Raw genomic sequence first — 17,662 nt, 5'->3', positions numbered from 1 at the left:
CAACATATTTCATTTTTTTAATCGGATACCTTTTGATTTCTAAATCTAATGGATGATGTTATTTCTTGCAAACATTGGCCAGCTGCTTATGTCGTTAATTGACTTTGTCATCTGATTTAGTGGAGAACTTTTGGAAATTTTAGGGTTTTGAAACCTCATCAGTTTTTCAAATCTTGATTGACATAGCTTTCTAACAACTCTTCATTTTTCATTTTTACTTTTTAATGTTGGGATTTTACGTACTTTAGTATATGCATTTTCTGATATCAAGATCTTAGATTATTGACTATGACTGCTTGGATGGGGTGTCCGGACGAGCGATTAGTGTCATATTATCTTACTAATTCATTAACGCTACACTATGTATATAATCTGTAAGTATATTACTATATGCAGTTCTGCTACCAAAATAGTAGATTAGATGTCTCAGAAAATCAGATGTTGAATTGGAATTGGATGCCTGACAAAATGCATCAGAGGATAATTTACATAACTCAACTTCAAATCTCTTTCACCTCCTTCTCATCTGAAAGATAAGATCTTGAGGAGTAAAAGAAAAGGTAGGAAAAATAAAGGTTCAAAACCCTATCTGCACATTGGGCTTTCTGGGTGGTGAGAAAAGTTGAGCTGGTCTTCAGATGATGAGCAGCCTCCCATATTATTGAAGAACATGTCCTTGTCTTCCTCCACCATCTTCAGAATACCTTCAAACACAGAAACCTCACATGGAATCCTCAGAACGCCGGTCTGCTGAAACCCGAACTCCTCCTCCGCCTCCCTCAACAGAATGTGGAAAGCCGGCCGACCCAAGTAGTCAGTTGGGATGACAAACCTCTTGAGCTCTTCCCCAACACAGACAGCAAGGTAGCCTTTGGGGACAGCAGCATTGTTTGATGCGTCAAATGAAGTCGTTGTTTTTTCAGACAGAGAAAGTGTCCTCTTCAAAAACTTGATGCTCTTGCTGCTGCTAGTTGCAGTGGTGGCGGCGGTGGTGCCGGAGATTGCATTTGATGAGTTAGCAATCTTTCTCCACTTCTTGAGAATCTGTCGGAGCCTGACAATGTCTCTGATCTTGTTAGATTTCTTTGAATCCATGGTGGTGTTCATTGTTACTGAACCAAACTGTCAATGTAGATGGCTAGCTTTTTGTGAAAGTGCTTTGTGAAATTGCTTGCTTTTTGTCCGTTTGAGAAGGCCCGTGCTTTCAATTTATAGTGGTTGAGGACCTTAAGATTAATATTTAATGTACATTTTTCTCTATAAACTAATTCGATATATATATATATATTATATAAAGTTATGTAACAAACCTATCAAAAGGTTGACAGTTTCGTATATACACAGAAGCTTTAGGGTCTCGGGACTGATTGAGATGGGCTATTCTCGTAACGTGCAATTATGTATGCACCAATAGGAATACTATTCAAACTCTCTCGTGAGCAAGTTCAAGTTGATTTACATATGTAATATTTGTAATCGTTCATACTTGTAATACCATAATTTAAAATCTGCCTCATCATAAAATCAGCCTATTTGTTCTAAAAATATGTATGGTTTTTTATTAAAATTATACTCTAAAACATAAACTTGCCAACCATCTACTCGTATTATAACATATAAAGTAATTTGTTATACACGTGATAGTATTTGAATACTATAAAGTAATTTTGCCTTTGAAAAGAGTTTGAATAGCACTCCTATATTTTATGCATCAGTTAAATACGTGAAGACTGATCTCTGTCATTGTCTCCGATTGTAGCTTTTAGGGTTTACATTTTCGCACCAATACATGTTTGAGTTTTAAAATTAGGTATATATGTATATGAACTCAACTGAATACGAGGAGTAAAATAGCAATTTATCAGAGTGTGAGAAACGAGCATGACTAATACCAACACTCACGGGAACTCGTAACATTAAACTTACTTTTTTGGCTAAGATATTTTTACTTCTTTAATTCTTAGGATTTTACAGTTGCGGTGGTCTCAAATCAAGTTATATTTCAGACGTCAAGACTTGAAGATCAGCTCATGTGATTATTTTTATTAATTATTTTCTTATGTTCAAGGAAAATGAAAGGCATAATGGCATGATCTGTGATCTGAAGCGAAGATAGTTAAGTTAAGTACTCCACTTTTTTCAAATGAATGATGAAAAAGGTAACGAGTCTAAACCTAAAAGATGCTCAATTATTCGTTCCTGCTTCCTTTTTAAATTTATTTTTCTCTTTACTGACAAAGAAGGAGAATTCGACTCAAAACACTTGAGGCCTCTTTGAAATACAACTACTCTAAGACCAACATGTGGCCTCTTTTTTTTTCAACAAACGATATTATCTACACTAATGATCAGGGGGTGGGTTTAGCCTCACAATGGGTTACCAATAATGTGGTTCAAACTCGCATTTACCGATAATCGAACTTAAGATCTCTCATTTACAAGTAAAGAGAAATCTCACTAGACCATAGTACATGTGGCCTCTTTTTTTTCAACAAACGATATTATCTACACCAATGATGAGGGGGTGAGTTTAGCCTCACAATGGGTTACCAATAATGTGGTTCAAATTCGCCTTTACCGAGAATCGAACTTAAGATCTCTCATTTACAAGTAAAGAGAAATCTCACTAGACTATAGTACTAAGTGGCTACCTGTGACATCTTTTAACATTAGAGAAATAATCTTTTAATATTAGAGAAATAATTAAGTACGTGCATACGATTATTTTGAGTGTCGAAAAAAGAAGTACAACACTAGACAAACGGCTGGTTAGCATTTGAATATTCCTAGCTATTTTCTTCTTACGTAGTGTGCGTGAGCTTAGTTAACTTTGCGTAATTCGCATGGTGAAGCAAAGGAGCGTGATCATTGAGAGGTACAAACATATATTATAGTAGGACAAATGTATATTATAGTAAGATTAAGCAAGCACATATCATTATTGGAAAATAATATTGCAAGTATAACGTGATCCGCACTACTAATCTACAATTTAAGAGGTTTTTGTTTTTTTTCCTTTAAATTTGTCCTACGGTATTCAAACACTTTGCTTAGGTCGAGAACAACTTGCTTCGATCTCAAATGATTGTCGAGCCTAGAGGGGATTTTAAGGGGGAGCGAAATGTGCAATTGCATAGAGTCTTAAATTTGAAGGGGCCCCTAATTTTTATAATCGAACATCATATAATAATGTTTTATATTTAAAAAATTACTTTTGTTAGCATTTTAAAACCTCGTTGTGCACTCCTTATAAGAGTTTTTTTTTTTTTCTCTAAATATAAAAACTTGGAGTATAATGAGATATTTTGAGCATCAATAATAACACCCTAAAAATGACAGTTTGTTAATCTTATTATATAACAATGTTATATATTCAAGTGAAACTTTAAAGTTAGAGTTTTGAAGTTTTTTTCTTCATGTTTGGTTGTTTAAGATAAAACAGCTTTTGATTATTTAGTGAAGGTTATGTTGGTAACTCTTTTTACTTATCATTAAGGACATATGTAAACATGCAATCAGTGAGTACTTAAGTTTGTTTTGAATATATATATTTTTTTTTAACAAACTATATTATACTAAGGGGGTGGTGGAGTAAGCTAAGCATCACAATGTGCTAACAATAATGTGGTTCAAATTCGCCTTTGGCGAGAATTGAACCTATGACCTTTCACTTACAAGTGAAGAGGAATACCACTAGACTGTAGTACTAAGTAGCTTTGTTTTGATTTAAGTGAATGTTTTCTAGTATCAATACATTGTCATTCTTTTTCTTAAAAAAAACTTAAAACTATCTTAAGAAGGGCCCCTTTTACAAATTTCGCACAGGGCCTCCTAAATCTCAGAGACGGCCCTAGTCGAACCATCTCTCTTACCTCGAGTGTTATATTTGTTTGTTTATATATATATATATATATATATGTGTGTGTGTGTGCGCGCGCGCGCGCGTGTGTTAGGAGTTGTTTGGTAACCTTCTTTGATCCACTTTTTGGTTTTTATACTAAAGAGTATTACAAAATTAGCTATATTCATCTTCTTTTTTTTTTTAAACAAAAAATTAGATCGAAGAAGAGTAATAAACAGACCTGTACTTACCCTGAGTTCTTATACGAGTAATTAAGGGGCCATTTGATAGCATTTCGTTTTTAGTTTTTAGTTTTTCTTTTCACCTTTTTGAAATCTGAAAATTGAAATCTTGTTTAATAACTACTTTTGGTTTTCAAGAAAATGAAAATTGAAACTGCTTTCTAGAGTTTTTAAAATTTGGCATTGAGTTTTCAGTTTTCATTTTTTATGAAAACTGAAAGTAGTCACATAACAAGATTTCATTTTTGTTTAAAAAGTGAAAACTAAAAACAAAAATTAATAACTAAAAATGAAATGTTTATGAAACGACTCCTACAAAATTCAAGAAGGGATCATAAGAACAGAAAAATAGTACTACTTAGCGAAACTCATAACATTGGCCACTATTACCATTACACCAAAAAGTTTCTCGCAAAACATAATCTAAATTATCTTCCTAATTAACATTTTCAGTGCATGACAAAGTTGATTTGGCGTGGTCAACCTTGTGCCTTCCAAGTTTGGCAGACCTACTTATTTCCTCTCTTGTATTCTTTCTCATAGTTCAAAAGCCAGCTTAGGGTTAGTACTCAAAACAATATGGTGATGAATTAAACAAATAAGAACTCACCAATTTCTCACGATTTAATTCAATAAAGATTCGTCTGTTATCTCTTTTCTTTTATGTTATTCAACTTTAGAGAGAATGCATAATATAAAGCCCTCCTCAAATCATACAAATCCAGGAATAATAGCATCCAATGATTAAACCGACATCTGATCATTTTCCTACCACGCGCACAATTTAATTAATTTATAAAACTTCTTGACCTTTCTTAGAGAGCTTTGCATTATATTCCAATTAACCCAGCTAGGTAGTTAATTAACTAGCTGGCTTGATCCATAATTTATTTCTAATTAGCTGGCTACTATATTCTAGAACCCCAGAATGTACCTGCATCTGCAAATTAGCATAATATAATCCCCTTTTCTCATAATATAATGACTTTGATTTTTATATATAATTTATTTTCATACTGCACCAAGAATGTAAACCCTTTAAAATAATAAGATCCCACTCCCCATCAACTTTCAGAATTTGCGTTTACACTTTAGATTATTATTGTTATAGTGACAATGGATAGGCAATTTAATCAAATAATTAACTTAGGGCTTTAGCAATCATTAACTGTAGCTTCCGTTTTTGATTCAGAAGTCTGTTTCAATCAATCCATCCAATTTCCAGGCGCATGAGGCTCATCTTTTTGCTCCCACTCGTATGGGCCGCGCTTCATGCTTCTCATTAATTAATCCAATCACATCGTTTTATTTTTATACTTTTTTGACCAATCTAATTGTTTCACTTATATATTGGCTGGTTCAGCTTAATTGTGCCACTGTACGAAAAACCAACCTTGGAGAGCTCATGTGCCCTGCTCATGGTCATCCCTCTGTACTTTCGCTTGTTCTTCTAACCTTCTGGGAACTTGGTTCTTCAACGACACTGGCAATCAATGTGGATCTTTGCTAATAAATGTCTGATGAAGGAAAATAGGCTTGTAATTTAAGTGGTTATCATCCAACATGTAGTTCTCTGCACCCTTGAGGTCTTAAATTCGATTCTCCATCAACATATATGCACAGTAAAAGAGGGTTTGAAGTTCGTTGAAAGTATGACAGCTTTAAGTGTTTGATCAATTTTTATATAACAAAAAACGGAAATCTCCCCTGAGAATAGCTAGCACCCTGCGCATGGGAGGTGATATGAATTTTACCACCTCGCAAAAAGGGTTAAAAACACTTAAAATACTTGCAAAAGAAATAAGGTTATTGAAGTATAATTGGCTCAAGCAAGATCGTTCTCTACAGGGATTAATTTAAATAGATTAACGCGAAATCAATTCTCAACTAATTAATTAGAGCAAAGTTTTTGAAAAGGGTGATTTAATGACCTAAATTAAGAAAAACGAATTTAATTAAAAAGGTTAACTAAAATCTGCAGTTTTAAAGAAGGAAAAAGGAAACAATTTTTAGAATTCAAAGTGAGAAAGTGGTAGGATTACGCCGTCATCCTAACAACCCTATGTAGTTCTTCTAATTACTTATGAATTACACATGCATATTTTGAATGTTAGGTTTTCCTAGAGTATATCCTACTTGAAACCTCCAACATAGAATGTATATTTAACATGCAACCCGTTTGTGGTGTCCAAATCGAATGTGAACATGCAAGACTCATTAAGTTCTGTGAAAACCTTTTGAAAAACCATATAACCCTTAAGACGTGTCGTCCATCCTAAGAAGCTACACATATTAATTACAAGAAGACTTAGTCAATTTTAGGAACAACCCTCCGTCAAAATCTTCTCTCCAAAAATTGTATAAAGAAGAAAAACCCTACAGCAGGCCAAAAAGGCTAATTTATACTACTCTAATTAAATCCTCCTAGTAAAGGGTCTTAGAATAAGACTAGGAAACAAAATAAATTGAAATAAATTAGAAAACATAATCCTAAATTAACTTGGAATTTCTCCCAAAATCCTTCACAACCACGTTTTAGACCCATATCAGCTCCAAAATTGACCCAAAATGCTAGATTTATAGCTTGGACTACTCTGAACACTTCTCCAGAAGGCCAAGAACCCATTTGAGATTATCTTGGGCTCCAAAAACTGCATTTAAGCCCAAAAACGTTATTTTCCAGAACTACACACAGCTTCTTTATTCCATTACCAAAAAATAACCGCTTGATAGAAATTGCTAAAATTTTGACACAAACACACCAAGCGACACGCGAACGTCTTTCAATTTGAATCACTCCAAAATTCGTCGATTTGAGTATGTTTCGCTCCAGAAGAAGTCGAATGTCCTATGTTGAAAATATAAAGCAAAATATCAAAATTCTACCAAAATAATTACCAAAATATACTAAGAATGAGGTAAAATATATAATATGAAATCGACTTATCAAAATACCGCCAAACTTAGATTTTTGCTTGTCCTCAAGCAAAACAAAACTCAAAAAAAAAAAAAAAAAAAAAAAACTAACAAACTAAAAACTTAAACAAAAGTAACTAAGACACAAAATTTCACCTCCAAGTTGCAATCCATAGAAAACGTTAAAAATTAGAACATCTTTCCAAAAGTTCCAACTAATCCCATCACAGAGTCTAACCTATTTAGAATCAATTAGAAAAGAATTCATGAACTTCCTTTGGTGTAAAGTGAATCAACATAGTTAAGGAGACTCGACTAAAACCCTTATTTCACACATACTAAATTCAAATATAACTATTTTATTTTTTCTTCTTTCCATTTTTTTTTTCCAGTAATAGTAGTGGTCGTGCAATGTCGGTTCACTTAAGCTTTTGATCCAACCCATGTAGCAAGTTTTAGGTCAATAACTCCCAAACCACAAGGGCCTTAGGGAACTAGGTGTAGAACACCCCTAAGAACTTACTAACTTGAGCTAGAAAAACTACGAAACCAACTAACCACTATGTTCCATGCCAAAACTCTACTGTTTGACGCGAGAATCACTGCTAATTAGACAGAACTGACCCGGTTACTAAGCAAAACCTCGGGTGGAACAATTATTACTTTTTATAGGATAATAACTAACTTTACTTTATTTACAACAAAAATTCAAAATTAACTTAGTTGAAAAGCAAGTGTTCTAATCTCACTCCCCACAAATCATGTTGATGTGAATGTGCAAATTATCAAAGTATAACTCATGAACTAGTGTCTAAATAACGATAAATAGAAAAGACTCTACTATGAGATTATCTAACGTTGAAATTAATCTATAGATATTAACTTAAAAAGAATGAAAAAATTTTAACTTGACACAAAAATTAAAATCCTAAAATTTTATTTCTCACCCCCAAACTTATTTCACACTTTGTCAAGGTGTGGAAAATAAATAAAACAAAAGAAACAAAAATATGAAATCCTAAAATAAAACGTAAAACTACTATCAAAGAGAAAGAAAATAACCTAAGAAAAAGAAAAATAGAAATAAAAAAAAACAATAAAAGAAAAAATAAAATAACAATGAACTGAAACCCTAATGTCACCTCATTCAAAACCTTGAAACCCATCCTGGTCACTCTCTAGCCTCCAGCCCAGAGCCAAATGGCTCTTTATCTCACCATTTCAACACAGCCTCGTTTCCCTCATTTCTGATTATATAGGAATCCTAGGCCTGTCTCTCTCTAGAAACTCTGGAAAACCTAGCCGCGCCTCCTTATTTTCTTAGTAACAGTATTCATATTATATTTTTATGCCTAGCATCTGATGTAGAGAGCTAAATCATTTAAATTAATTTACAAAATAAAAGGAAAAAAAAAAAAAAAAACTTATCGTATACCATAATCATTATTTAATTAACAAATTTTTCTTCATTATTAGTTTATAAATAATAAACTAAATTTAAAAATCTGATTAATTCAAAACATGCCTCCTATTTCCTTCGGTCCCAGTCTGAAAGTTCATCACCATTGCTGGATCTCTGCTGCGAAACACGAAATCCTCAAAGGTAAATATCTCTCCTTGCTACCATTGAGTTCCATTTTTTACGAGTTTCATGGAAAAACAAAAGAATTAACACATGCAACTATTTTTTCTTCGAGGGTTCTCTGATCAACAACAAGAGACATGCATCAACACCCAATCTTCACAGATCCAGGGGCATTCGTCCAAGACTCCTTCATCTGCAGGTAAAAACTCAGTCACCCCCAAACTTGGGTTCTGATTTCAGTTGCTAAGCTCCATGTTTGTTTCTGTTGTTTTCATGACCAAAAGGCAAGCGTATAAATCAATTTGCCCTCCTCTAATTATAAAGATCGAAGCCCTAATAATAAGATGAAGTATGGGCTGAAAACTAAGATAAAACCTTTGTACGGCCCAAAATACAGTTTGGGCTGGAAACTAGATAAAACCCACGTACCATAGGATGTAGGTCACAAAATTTTAGTCTGCCAAATTGTTGGTGGAGGATGGCGAGTCTAGTAGAGTAATTTTGTAACTAAACAAGGCATTATAATGATTAGTAGTATGATGAAGGCTATACAAGTAAAATAAGTCGCACAATGTACGTGATTTAATCCTCCTAATAAGGTATTCTACGTACGAGAGATTCTCTCTTGGAATTAGGATATAGTTTTAATGGCGTCACTCATTCAATAAATGTTTTCTACGTGTTTAAAATGTAAACCAATTATTCAATAGGTGCTTGCCACTTGTAGTGAATTGGCGACAAGCGTCAGTGGCTAGTCAAATCATATCGACATGAATACTAAATCTTCAGTGGAAGATGCTTGTTAGCCCAACAAGTAACAACCATTAGTCTAGTAATCATCTATTTTGTTACAAGAGATTCTAAATTTAAATCTCACAGTTACAATTGTAAGATAAAAAAATTAAAAAAAAAAGGATTGTCTCCCTCATGCATATTAACCAATATGAAATTTTAAGGCATCAGAGAATCTGAATAACCAACAAAAAGCCATTGTCATAGTCATGATTGATCCCTAAGAACATTTGGTGTGGATTTTGGGTAGCTGATCACAAGGCATATCTGGCATATCTTATTAACGTCTTTACATATATGTTATATTAACAAGAACTAAGACAGGATTACAAGGGTTGGTTCATAATTCAGATATAGGATTCTATTCTGGCATCTCTTGTTTTACAAGCTACAACCCTTTTGGAATATATAAAACCCACGTACCATATCATGCAGGTAACAAATTTTAGTTCGCCAAATTGTTGGTGGAAGATGGCGTGTCTAGTAACAAGATATTAGAAGTATGATGAAGGCTATATGTGTAAAATGAGTCGCACACAACACATGGTTTAACTTTAATAGAGCATCCTACGTACAGTGGTGGAATCAAAAGTTCTGTTAAGGAGTGTCAGTTTTAAGTGACTATAAAATTATGATAATTGAGCTTATATATGAAAATTACTTAGAACATGATCATAAGTATCAACCTATCTAGCATAAAAAATGTTCCAAATTGCCAACCTTGATATCGGTATGATTTAATTAATCACATTATAGGAGATGATGCTTTATAACAATGACGAAAAACAATCATACCTATATGCACCTTGGTGCGAATTCGAATAAAAATAATTGGAAATAGTATGAGGACATAAACTTATATATCATTTATTTGATTAAGATAATTGGAAATAGTATGAGGACATAAACTTATATATCATTTATTTGATTAAGAGGCAAAGAATGAAATTAAGTGTTGAACCCTCAACCATGAGTAAATTACATTTGTGAGGAGGGTCAACTATAAATATAAAAGCCAAGCTACATCAATCTCTAGCATATATTAATACGCATATATTAATACAACATTTCGAATTGTGAGAAGGTTCATATGGTCTCCTAAGCTTTAACTAGTTCCACCAGTGCCTACGTATGAGATTCTCTTTTGCAACCAAGATATAATTTTTATGGCGTCATTTTTCCAATAAATGTTTGTTACGTATTTAAAAAGTAAACTAACTATTCAATATGTAAATGCTTGCCACATGTAATGAACTGGCGACAAGTATAAGTAGTCAAATCAAATTTTCATGCGTACTTGAATCTTCGGTGGAAGATGCTATTTAGCTTAGCAAGTAATAACCATTAGAGATTCTAAATTTAAATCTCACGATTGACAATTGTACGATTAAAAAGTTGGTTTATACCCCTTATGCATATATAGCCAATATGAAGTTTAAAGGTATCAGAGAATCCGAATAACCAGCAGAATGCTATTGTCATGGTCATGATTGATCCCTAAGAACATCTGCTATGGATTTTAGGTAGCTGATCCCAAGACATATCTTATTAACTTCTTTACTTGTATATATATGTTATGCTAACAAAAACTAAGACAAGTTTACAAGGATTGGTTCAGAATTCAGATATAAAATTATCTTCTGGCATGGCTTGTTTTACAAGTTACAACCCTTTCGGAATATAATCCATAAAAATTCTGATAAAACTTCTAGAAATTTAACTACCACACATGAATAAGAATTTTAAGAATCTTCAAGTAGCATATTCTTTTTAAATGGGTACGTCCACATCTGTCAATCTTATCAAACTTTGAAGCTAAACACTGCTAAATTGTAACTGGGTGTCCAATAACAGAGGTAATTAATGAAACTTAATTACAAAAATAGAGCATGTAATTTCTAACAGACACTGTTCGAATCAGTAAAATACAGAAAAGTCAACCCATGCCAACAAAACCATGATCCCAAGTTAGGTAAATATGTATTGGAGCACTAAATATATTAATGGTTATCTACATGTACAAACTATGGAAATTGAAAGATAACTATGAGAAGAAACTAACAAAAGTCTCTGAGGTTAGGTTTCTTTTCAGTGCAGGAGTGCTAGGAACCTGTAGATTTATTTGAATGCTTCTTCCAATGTTGTGTACCCTGAGAGCACTACTTGTACATATGCAGTGGTCTTATGTGGATGACAGAAGCCACATAACCAATACTTGTTGGCCACCCCCACTATTTAACGCTCCCCATTACATATTTCATTGATTTGACATCTTTCTGGTCTTCATCAGAAAACGAATTCCATATATAGATGCAATTCATTTCAATTTTTGCTTTTGTAATGTAGGTTGCATAATTTTGGTGCAGCAAGGATTCGGAGGTTTTTATTTTGGTGTCTATGCATGCAGATGATGCTTTTTGAATATCTTTTTATTATCCTAAGTTGATCATGCTCATATCCCACTACTAATGTTTGGACAGCTCCTTGCTAAATAAGACTGGAAAAAGGACAAACAGACAATCACATTTTGACAAAGTGAGTGAGAGCTTCGTTCACCAAATGGAACAGGACATCCATAAACAATTCAACCTAGCCTTTTCCTTTTAGACCAGCTAATATAATGCAATTGGGAATGTCCTAATCATACTTTAGCACTACTCCTTTTCTCAGCGTATCATTCATGTTTTTCTACACAGCAATATCACTATAAGATTAGTATTTAATATCAGTGATCATGCGACTAATTTTTTATTTTATTTTGATTGATTACCAGTGGTAAAAATGGGCCAACAATTATTAACATTCAGCAATCCAACAGAAAAGGATCAGTATTAGTGAAGGGTGCAACTTGGGTTGGGCCAACTCAAGCCCGTCCATGTTCAACCCGACTTTAAACTCGAACAAGCGGATTTTTTTTTTAGTTATAACTCATCCGAACCCAATCCAATTTCAACCCGTTCATTGATTGGGTTGAGTTGGGTTGATCATTTGCGCAACCCAACTCAACCCAACCAAACCTGATTAACCAAACCCGATTGGGTTGAGCTGTGCAACATGCTTCTCAACGACCTTTGCACCTTCGTGGAGGATTCACTAATGACTTTTGATGGATTATGATAGAAAAGTGCATGGAGTTGCAGAAAGCAATTGTTTTTTTGGCAGCCACACTTTGATTTTTTCTCGAAGGAAGCTTGTAATCTATGTCCGGTTGGGTACTAGCCTTGTTTTTCTGCAAGAGCTTCGAATGACAAGACTTGAGTTGGGTACTAGCCTTGGACAATGAAGTGTTCCTCTCTCTTTTTTTTTTTCTTTTCTTTTGGTACTAGCTTTGGTATTTCTTGTATTTTAATTCAAACTTTGCATGAACCCGATTAAAACTTGAAAAAGTTGGGTAACCCAAACCCAACCCAAGTAAACCCAAACTCGATTAAACCTGAGTCTGAATGAATCCGATTAAAACCCAACCCGTACCCAATCCCAAATTGTAAAAGTTGGATTAGGATTGGGTTGACCTTCCAATCCGTCCAAATTGCACCCGTAGTATTAATTGTTAGCTTGTTATATATGACCAACAATGATCCTTGATGTGAATCAGCATATGTTATGATCATGGTTAAAAAGTAGACCTTACGTATCAAAGTTGAAAGGAATAGGAGTAGTAGATATATGTCCCCTCTAAATTCCTCCCCTCATGTTCCCTCCTCTCTTCCTTTCTTCTTTTATTTTTTTTTTCTATAAAGAAGTCAAAATCAGATGTTAACGTGTCTAAATTTGTTCAAATAAGAGGAAACTAAAAGGGAGAGAAATTTAGAGGAAAAAAAAAAAAAATCCTACTCCGAAAAGAAAACGGATTTCTCTATAAAACATTAATCTATCCCTGAAATTAGTGGGCAGTGCGTGCACAGTTCCTCTCGACTCATGAAGAAGGCGTGCTCTTTCTTCCTTCGTTACTTCACAATTTATCATTTCTTTTCTTTCCTGCGCCTTGTCAGACTCTCACAATCTTGTGCTGCCCCTCCACTCTTTATGTTAGTCCTGCATTTGGGTCTAAATATCATTAACACCCTTCTTATTTTGTGTGGTACAGAAAATTAATTTACAATTTGACGAAAAATCCACTTGAGAATTGTATACACAAATCCGAAAATATCCAGTCTCATCATCAAGCAGTTGAGTTGCCCTAGTTTTATTGGGATGCATGCCAAGAATAGTTGGTGCTCATTGTTTAGGCCTTTTAAGCAAATGGAACTTATTACTTCAAAACGCAAAACATACAAAGATAGCATGCAAGGAGTTGAGCCATGTTACTACTACATATTCAGTCACATATGCAAGGAGTTGAGACATGTTGCTACTACAACTTCTGAACCAATTTAGTTGTCTTTGTGACATGTATTTCTGTTTTTTCAAGCAACAATTACGCAATTGCGTCCAACTTAATACCATCATAATTGACATACCTCAGCAGTTGATGATCAGCCATAAAAGAAACGTATATGGACAATATATCCCACCAAATTGGCGTATCGGGTTCTAAAAAAAAATTCAATGGAAAAAGAAAGCCAATAATTAAAAAGAAAAAAGCCAATAAAGAAACACAAGGGAAAAAGGAGGTTTGCAGATTGGAAAATAAAGCACATCCACACTAGGCTCATGCCTGTAATTTAGCAATAAAGTGGGGGGTCTGCTTTCCCTGCTTTGATATTGTTCGTTTTTGTCCTTGTTGGCCATGGATTTTTTATTTTATTTTATTTTATTTTATTTTTCCAGGTTTGTGCACTGCATTACGTATTTAATCAAGTCCACATTCATTTCCTTCTGTAAACTTATTATATATATAGCTCCTCAAGAACCAAAGTGGAGAGAAAGTTAATATTATTATAAGAGCTACCTAAGGAGCAGCCAAAGCCCTAAACAAACAAAGGCGCAGAGAGAGAGAGAGAGAGAGAGAGAGAGAGAGAGAGATGGAATGGAGAAAATGCTACTTGGATGTCATTCTTGTACCACTAGGGTTTCTCATAACTGTTTCTTATCATGCTTGGTTATGGCATAAAGTTCGGACTGACCCACGATCAACCATCATCGGCATAAACACCAGCGGACGACGATTTTGGGTCTCGGCAATGATGAAGGTACGCATTTATATCTTGCATTCTAAGGTACGCATTTATATTTTGCATTCTGTGCTAAATTATGGTGGAGAAGGGGGTGAATTTTAATTTGCTCTAACATAAAGAACATCCCTGCATATTTCATTAATCCAACGTGAGATGTAACCAACAGAACGTACACAAGGTGACTTATTGGTGGAGATTTGGTTTATCATTTTTAGCCAAAAGTAAAAAGTAAAAAAGTAAAAACTATTTAGAAGTGCTTTCTCGAGCATCACATAGTTCACTTTTATTTTATGGTACCGGAAGTATATGACATGGTAATTAGGGAAATCAAAGTGACTAACAACATATATTGGATAAGTGAGATTAATTGCATGCCACCATACGTATATCCTTTCTTCCACTTCAAGGACCCACTCAGCTTCTATATATTGCATCACCTTTCTTCCACTTCAAGAACCCACTCAGCTTCTATATATTGTATCACACGTCAGCTCCAACATTAGTAATGCTGTATCCACATGGCAATTTATGGTAACGTGAAACAGTCAGTAACTAAGCATTAATCATTGAAGCAGATTTATATTTAGTTAAGATGGTTAAAATAATGTACTTTTCGTTACTTGATATTTCTCTTTACTTGTAAGTAAGAGGTTTTATGTTCGATTCTTGTTAAAGGTAAATTTGAGCCACATTATTGCTAGCCTATTATAAGGCTTAATCCACATCCTCACCCCTTTAGTGTAGATAATATTATTTGTTAAAAAAACAAAAGTGTATTTTTCTGCACTTAAGTTGGGTTCTTTTTTTGGTAGCATAAATAAATTTAGCATAGAGTAAATCGTTGGTATAAAAAAAAAAAAATAATCATTGGAAAATATTTATATTATGTGGTTGCAACTTGATTATTGATAAAGTTGATCTTTTACCAACGTTATGATATTATTGCGTCAATTGTCAGTCCTGATTACCGATACAGTTCCTCTTATTTTAGTATGTAGTGTAAACTTAACAGTCTAATATTAGCACATATAACATGTAAGATAATGAGCAGTCAATAGTTTTAAATTGTCGATCACTACTCTAAAATGATATCTATTTTTTTTTTTTTTTATTTCCCTCATCCTTGACAGGACAATGAAAAGAAGAACATCCTGGCCGTCCAAACCCTCCGTAACACGATCATGGGATCAACCCTAATGGCCACTACATCAATCCTCTTATGCTCCGGCCTAGCAGCCGTGATCAGCAGCACATACAGTGTGAAGAAACCGCTCAATGACACTGTTTACGGAGCTCACGGGGAATTCATGGTTGCTTTAAAATACGTTACCCTACTCACAATTTTCCTCTTCTCATTCATGTGTCACTCGCTTTCAATCAGGTTCATAAACCAAGTGAACATCCTAATTAACACTCCACAAGACCCCATGTCCTTGGTGACTCCAGAGTATGTGTCTGAGCTTTTAGAAAAGGGTTACTTGTTAAACACTGCGGGGAACAGGTTGTTTTATGCAGCACTGCCTCTTGTGCTATGGATATTTGGACCGGTTTTGGTGTTTTTGTGTTCTGTCACAATGGTTCCCGTGCTTTACAATTTGGACTTTGTGTTTAGTAGTAGCACTGAGAAGAGAAAAATGGATATTGGTAATGAAAATAGGGATGAATTTGTATGAATTCGGCATAGTCCAAAGTGAAAATGTTTGGTGCATGAATGGTTCAATCATGCTGAAGAAATTGTAGAAATTAAATCCAAGAATTATCAACTTTGAAGTTTGATGATCCCCTTGATATGAAATATTAACGAATTCCATATTGTTATTCATTTTAGTTTTTGTTAGGAGAGATTTTTTAATGTGATCGGAATACGAAGTGATACATCACGTATCACAATACAAATGGTAGGTTATATGTGTTAAAAAAGTTAATAACTTAAAAAATACAATTTTCCACAACTTATATAAAAACATGTGATGTACTATCTGTGTTCTGATCATAATAAAAAATTTCTCTTTAGCCGATACATAATCATATAAATTAATTGATCCTTTTGAAACATATAAATTGATCGAGAAATTAAATAATGTAAAGGTCAAGGCTGATGCAAATGATCTCATTTATTACCTTTTGAAAAAGGTGCAAATTTAGAAAAACTGTCGATTTGAAAGAGTTCAAATACTATTTGTTGGGGTACAAGTTCAGCTTGAGAAGCTATCAAAATTTAACTAAAGTTGTATTCTTTAAATAAAAAATGGCTATAATTTAATTGTTTTCGCTAATTATATGTAATAAATAGGAAAAACATTATCATTAAATACATATCAAGACGACAGATAGCCTATATATTACATATATCTAGCTCAACTACATGAGTACTAAATTATGTACACTGATATCATTAAAGCTATGTGTAAGTTTATCTCATTTAAAAGAAAAGAAAAATAATGAAAAAAATTTAAAAACTATGAATTTTAATGATAAAGATAAACAAAAATAAAATAAATAGTATTAGAATTAATATTTTAATATAAAAATATAATTTTTCGTTAAATTAAATAATACATAGAATTTTTCGCTAAAATTCCTCCAAAGAATTTACAGACAAATCCAGGAAATATAAAGGATAAGAGCATCAGAATAGCTTTGCATAATCCCACGATATGGGACAAGCATCTCGGATCTTTCCAACTAGTCATTCATCGTCCCATCTATAGCTCTTGTCATGTCCACTTCAATCAGTCATCATTTCTTGTACAGACAGATGATTAGTATATATAATAGGCTAGGCTACTAGCTAGAATGACTTCGTTTGTAGTCGTCATAAAAAAATCCGAATTCTTGTCAAATCCTTTTTATGAGAATTTCAAAAATTTATGAATTATATCCGTTTATCGTATATCGTGCGATCAGAAATTATTTTAAATATTTTTATTTAAATTAAATACAAACAGTACCTGATAAAAACTTATCGCACGATGTACGATAAACGAACACGATTTACAAATCTCCAGAATTCTCACCAAAAGAATTCTAATAGGATCCTGTTAGGTAAAAAAAAAAAAACCTAAGAATCAAAACAAGAAATTCTTTTACCACAGTGAATCACACGAAGGTGATCACGAGGAGGCTAAGATCTGTATTTCACATGGCACGTCAAGAGATTGGGAATAAA

At 33.6% G+C, this 17,662-nt stretch overlaps 2 protein-coding genes across 2 annotated transcripts; one reads left to right on the top strand and one right to left on the bottom strand.

Annotated features, from left to right (window-relative positions):
- Positions 1 to 424: 424 nt before the first annotated feature.
- LOC137718734 (protein SMALL AUXIN UP-REGULATED RNA 51-like) lies at positions 425 to 1,215 on the bottom strand. Its single transcript, XM_068458273.1, has one exon. It carries the CDS (start codon positions 1,105 to 1,107, stop codon positions 586 to 588), a length of 522 nt encoding a protein of 173 aa, XP_068314374.1. The 5' UTR covers positions 1,108 to 1,215; the 3' UTR covers positions 425 to 585.
- A 13,012-nt stretch (positions 1,216 to 14,227) lies between these two features.
- LOC137718804 (uncharacterized) lies at positions 14,228 to 16,388 on the top strand. The gene is made up of 2 exons (XM_068458340.1): positions 14,228 to 14,508; positions 15,624 to 16,388. Exons 1-2 carry the CDS (start codon positions 14,341 to 14,343, stop codon positions 16,164 to 16,166), a joined length of 711 nt encoding a protein of 236 aa, XP_068314441.1. The 5' UTR covers positions 14,228 to 14,340; the 3' UTR covers positions 16,167 to 16,388.
- Positions 16,389 to 17,662: the final 1,274 nt, after the last annotated feature.

The sequence above is a fragment of the Pyrus communis genome, chromosome 15, assembly GCF_963583255.1.
Source record: "Pyrus communis chromosome 15, drPyrComm1.1, whole genome shotgun sequence".
NCBI classification, from domain to species: domain Eukaryota; kingdom Viridiplantae; phylum Streptophyta; class Magnoliopsida; order Rosales; family Rosaceae; genus Pyrus; species Pyrus communis.
Note: the sequence above shows the minus strand (reverse complement) of the source record. Positions and strands in the feature narration are given on the sequence as shown.

What these genes read in the sequence shown, in the direction of transcription:
- LOC137718734 (XM_068458273.1), bottom strand. Translation starts at nt 1,107, where the DNA reads ATGAACACCACCATGGATTCAAAGAAATCTAACAAGATCAGAGACATT.
- LOC137718804 (XM_068458340.1), top strand. Translation starts at nt 14,341, where the DNA reads ATGGAATGGAGAAAATGCTACTTGGATGTCATTCTTGTACCACTAGGG. An exon ending in GGGTCTCGGCAATGATGAAG is followed by an intron (nt 14,509 to 15,623) that starts GTACGCATTTAT and finishes CATCCTTGACAG; the next exon opens with GACAATGAAAAGAAGAACAT.